The sequence below is a fragment of the Gregarina niphandrodes genome (assembly GCF_000223845.1).
Source record: "Gregarina niphandrodes unplaced genomic scaffold scaffold00024, whole genome shotgun sequence".
Classification (NCBI taxonomy): Eukaryota; Apicomplexa; class Conoidasida; order Eugregarinorida; family Gregarinidae; genus Gregarina; species Gregarina niphandrodes.
Window position 1 is genome coordinate 1 of NW_011645793.1, and position 5,269 is coordinate 5,269.

Genomic DNA, 5,269 nt, shown 5'->3' on the forward strand with positions numbered 1-5,269 from the left:
CCCAGATACGATGAGTTTGTTAAGCTTCGGGGGCTACCGGAGACTCATGGACGAGACTGATGTCTACCACGTGGACTACGCGGAGCGCTTAGCTCAGAAGAAGGTACAGGAGAGCGTTCCTGTGATCATAGGCGAGGAAGCCGAAGCAAAGAGCAGTAAAGAACAGCAAGACGCGTTTGTACGAGGAACGAAGCACCTGAGTGAAGAGGATCGTGACTTGTTGTGGGCGCTGGTATCAAAGTATGAGCGGGCATGGCTCGCGCCGCGGGTTGGCCACGTTGGTTACAAAGTGAAGTTCGAGGTCACGGGTAAACCGTTCAAAGCGAGATTTCGACATTACGAGCCAAGCCAAAGGGAAGAGCTGAGCCGACAGATCGAGGCACAGCTGGCGCTGGGTGTCATGCGTTCTAGCAAAAGTGAGTGGGCTGCGTCTCCTCACATGGTGCCGAAGAAAATAGGAGAGTGGCGAGTTGTCCTTGACTATCGCCAACTTAATAAGCAGATGGTCTCGGACGCATATCCGATACCTCGACTGTGGACGAACCTGAGGACGTGTGCAGGTAGGAACTATTACGTAACACTAGACATGAACAAGGGATTCTGGAACATCCCGCTCGAGGAGGAGAGTGCTGATGTGTGCGCTACGCAAAAAATTTCCAATTTTTGAGACTAAACAAGTCGTGTGTGAGGTCACTCAGCGGACCGGTCGGTGAGCTGGTTGTGGGGTCGCACACCTTGACGGCTCGATGTTGTGTCGAACTGGTCGGCTGCTGACGTGGTGCTGCCTGCGTCATACGGGGAGCCCTCGGTGTCGGTTCTGCTAACTTGCATCGCTAGGCTGCTAACTCTCCCTGTATTTCAATAAAAAGTTTCGGCGGGCGAGACATAACAACTGAAAGCCGACCTTGCCCACTGACGCACCACTCAACACACCGGCCAGCCGGGTATACTTCGGCCACGCCTCCTCGGAGACGCACTTCATGCCTCCTCCACGTGATCACCGGGAGAGATGTCGATTACCTGCAGGGGTGATCCCTACAGCTTACGCGAGCGGCGGGGCACCAGGCGTCCCTACCGGATTCACGGTCCCAATCAGGGCCATTACGGGTGGTGGTCCGGATGCGGAATGGAGTTGTGAGCTAGTATGGAAGCAGCCAAAGCCCTCCAGGGCAATACGAGCACGGATGGTCAGGGCTGCTACACGGATAACGTGGTCGCCTTGGCTGGGCGCTCTCTACTCCTTGCCTATGGTCGCCCGTTCTATCTGGGAGGTGTTATTCCTCAAGCCCTCGACACAGGTTTCTTTTTACATAGGTGTTGTTCAGCCCGGAATCACAGCCCGGAATCACAGCCCGGAATTAAGTCAGGTTATTGTTTGCGCCCAAGACCGTCCTTATGGACGACGGGTTGCGTTTTGTTGGTTGATGAAGTTGTGCCTATGCAGCCCTGAAGAAAGCATATGGCAAGTGGGCGGATACTGACTTACACACGACCTTCGTCCACTGACTGGGCACACGACCTTCGTCCACAGCCGGTGTTTAATCAGTGTCCGCAACAATTTCCGATCGAAATTTGGTCCGAATTTTTTTACCATGAAGACACTAAGATGCACACACTTGAGAGGTTGCGAGGGCAGTGCCGTCCTCGCGGCGTTCGTCGGGGGCGACGGCGGCATGTCACCGCTGGACGGCTGCATTGCGCGGATGGCGGTGGTTTCGGCGGGTGGTGAGAAGGGCCAGGTGTTGGCTTTGGCACCGCCTTCCGAGTTCCTGCAAAGTGACTGGACTCAGTTCGACTGGACCAGTCGCTGGAACCGCGTACGTCCCTACCACCCGTCGGGCGCCTCGGAGGCCTCGCGGGCAGTCAAGAACGCACTCGCGCACACTCTCAACGAGGCACTCGAAGGCGTCGACGAAAGCGTCGTGGACGCGCTCTTCGTGGACGCATTTGATGCGCGTCGCGGTGACCGGCGCAACCTGGACCTTGGCCATGCGCCGCTGGAGATCCTGAACGTCCGCGCGCTTACGGACGATGAGTACGAGCAGCTGCGGGAAGAAGTAAACGACGAGTGGAAGCCCGTCCTCGACTATACGCGCGCGCCGCCCGACGCAGACCCTGAACGCCAACAGCTTTATGAAGACCGCGGCCCCACCCGCAGAACCGGCTGCACCCGGACAAGGCTATTCATCGGTCTAGGCATCGGCGCCGGAGTAACCATTGCCGGCATCGTGGCTGCGAAGTCTTTCTCCGAATCATCGCAAGACGTGGGGTCCTCGCAAATGTCCGTCCCCGGGCTCAATTCCTCCGAGGCGCTCCCAGAGCTCCCGGCCGCATTGGTGGGACCGAAGGCACGCGAATATCCAATAGACATCGCCGAGCTTGACCTCACCGAGCTTGGCGGGATGGAGGTTGACGGGAAGGAGGGGTGGTACGTCCAAGACTATCCAATACCCCTACCGCGTCAATCCGAGCTGCAGCTGGAGTTATTGAGGGTTCCGGAGTCGGTGTGTAGCAAGACGCATGTGGTCCTAAATCTCGAAACCAACAAGAGGGAGACCCCGTGGGGCTGGAGCGAGCTGGGCGGTTGGGGTGAGTGTGCTGAAACAGGTGGCAAGGTCGTATGCTACAACACCCGGGAGGACGCGCGCAGGTGCTACTACTTCGGCTCGCCGGGACTGTTCGACTTGCCCACCGTGTGGAAGGACATTGTATTCTACGAGTGGCCGAACAAGTGCGAAATAGAGTGCAACAGTCCGGAAGAACACGAGCTTCTCTTGCGTGACCGGATCGGCAAAGAGTGGGGCCGTTTCCTCCGTGGCGTAGATACAAGTACTCCCGAGGCAGTTAGTCAGCTCGGGCGGCGTGTGAAAGATACATTTGAAGTGGAGCCGCGCTGTTCTTGGCAAACCAACTACCACTGCCATGATCAAAAGTCCCCGCCAAGCTGCAGGTGCGGCATGGCCACTTTACGCAGTGAGGTTGTAATGACGTCCGGTGAACGCTTCGACAGCGGCGAGATTGTTGCCTTCAATACCTTCGCCGAAGAGTTGATTCCCGAGATAAGGCCATCGGCTGTCAAAAAATGGGACATCGTGGGCTGCAACTTCACATGCCAACATGTCAATTTTTCGAAGTTGCGGAAAATCGGTAATATGGACTGGAGCAAGTTTCCAAAGCCAAGAATTGCCAACTAACGTAGTCCCTAAAAACAAGCCCGATGCTCCAAGAAACAAAATCCGAGAACAAAGTCTTGCTTGATACTTTTTTGCGTCTAAGTAAAATCTATTTGGGGCGTGAATGAAGCTTGAAACGGGGGAGGATCCAAATCCTGCCCCGGATTTGGGTTTGCGCCGCGGCTTACAGAACAAGCAAAAGCCCGGCTCAACGGCTGGCCTCTGTCGAGAACTTAGTTTTTAGGGACCTGGTTGGGTTTTATAGTAGGAATCCGTCGGGCATGGGGGAATTGCCGTTATGCCGCGGAATGGACGAATTTTCTAACTCCAAAATTTAGGCCAAATGACGAGGGCTGTGAAGTGTGTTGCGAGTAGTGTGTGTGAAGCCGGTGCAGTGGCCTTGGGCGCGGTCGTCGTCCGGGTGAGCATGGGAGGACCTGTGCGTTTGGCAGGTGGCCAGGCCGGTCTGTTCAAGTTGCTGGTTAGAAGCCGGGAGGAAGAGACGTACACACTTGTTGTTGGAGACGGCGTGATGCATTGGGAAGATACGCGCGAATCGATAGGTACCTGCGAGCCCAGAGATGTGTGTGAACCGAGAGGTGTATGCGACTCTGGTGATGTGTCCGAAGACAACATGGCCGACAACAACATGGTCGACAACAACATGGTCGACAACAACATGGTCGACAACAACATGGCCGACAACAACATGGTCGACAACAACATGGTCGACAACAACATGGCCGACAACAACATGGTCGACAACAACATGGCCGATGGGGTCCAGACAGGCTGTGTGAGTTCTGACTTAATTGAGAAGCGCATTTGGAATATTCTGGATCGAAGCCGGAATATATCTGGCATCGTCTTGCCGTTGACACAATTGAAGAAGTTCAGGTGCAATATTCGGAACTCGCTGGAAGAAGAGTGTACACATATAAGTGGTGTCGTGGTGAATGGCAAAGTATTATATGATCTTGGTTTCCCCTGGCAACGACGATCGATGTCAGGGGTTGAACAACAACAAGTCTCAGTCAAACGTGAGCATCTAGATAGAAAGCTCCACATAGCAAGGACACGACTCGCTACGGTTGAGCAACTACTAAAAGCGAAGAGACAAGGTGATGCCGTCAAATGGCTCGAACGTCAATCACAACTTCGTAAAGAAAGGAAAGAACGACAACTTGAAATACATCGACTCATCAAAGAGCAACTCGATCTCCAATGAAACCTTTGGGGCTACCTTTGGGGAACGCGAGAGTTTTTGTTTCAACAACCTGTCAGTCAGAGAGTCTCCACTTGGTCACAGTCTTCACTTGGTCACAGTCTGCATTTGGCCACAGTCTTCACTTGGTCACAGTCTTCACTTGGTCACAGTCTTCACTTGGTCACGGTTTCCGGTTGGTCACAGTCTCCACTTGGTCACGGTTTCCGGTTGGTCACAGTCTTCACTTGGTTACAGTCTTCACTTGGTCGCAGTCTGCGTTTGGTCACAGTCTTCACTTGGTCACGGTTTCCGGTTGGTCACGGTCTCCACTTGGTCACAGTCTTCACTTGGTCACGGTCTTCACTTGGTCACGGTCTCCGGTAGGTCACGGTCTCCACTTGGTCACAGTCTGCATTTGGTCACAGTCTGCACTTGGTCACAGTCTGCATTTGGTCACGGTCTCCACTTGGTCACGGTCTTCACCTGGTCACGGTCTGCACTTGGTCACGGTCTGCACTTGGTCACAGTCTGCATTTGGTCACGGTCTCCACTTGGTCACGGTTTCCGGTTGGTCACGGTCTCCACTTGGTCACGGTCTCCACTTGGTCACGGTTTCCGGTTGGTCACGGTTTCCGGTTGGTCACGGTCTCCGGTTGGTCACGGTCTCCACTTGGGCACGGTCTTCACTTGGGCACGGTCTCCACTTGGGCACGGTCTCCGGTAGGTCACAGTCTCCGGTAGGTCACAGTCTGCATTTGGTCACAGTCTGCATTTGGTCACGGTCTCCACTTGGTCACGGTCTCCACTTGGTCACGGTCTGCACTTGGTCACGGTCTGCACTTGGTCACGGTCTGCATTTGGTCACAGTCTTCACTTGGCACAGTCTCCA

General features: G+C 54.7%; 3 protein-coding genes across 3 annotated transcripts; all 3 read left to right on the forward strand.

Annotated features, from left to right (window-relative positions):
- Positions 1–10: 10 nt before the first annotated feature.
- Positions 11–667, forward strand: GNI_106720 (putative RNA-directed DNA polymerase; the record flags this gene model as incomplete). The annotated part of the gene is made up of 1 exon (XM_011133089.1): positions 11–667. One exon carries the CDS (start codon positions 11–13, stop codon positions 665–667), a length of 657 nt encoding a protein of 218 aa, XP_011131391.1.
- A 925-nt stretch (positions 668–1,592) lies between these two features.
- On the forward strand, positions 1,593–3,194 carry GNI_106730 (putative transmembrane protein; the record flags this gene model as incomplete). Its single annotated transcript, XM_011133090.1, has 1 exon — positions 1,593–3,194. One exon carries the CDS (start codon positions 1,593–1,595, stop codon positions 3,192–3,194), a length of 1,602 nt encoding a protein of 533 aa, XP_011131392.1.
- A 322-nt stretch (positions 3,195–3,516) lies between these two features.
- GNI_106740 (putative transmembrane protein) lies at positions 3,517–4,401 on the forward strand (the record flags this gene model as incomplete). The annotated part of the gene is made up of 1 exon (XM_011133091.1): positions 3,517–4,401. One exon carries the CDS (start codon positions 3,517–3,519, stop codon positions 4,399–4,401), a length of 885 nt encoding a protein of 294 aa, XP_011131393.1.
- Between the last annotated feature and the right edge of the window lie 868 nt (positions 4,402–5,269).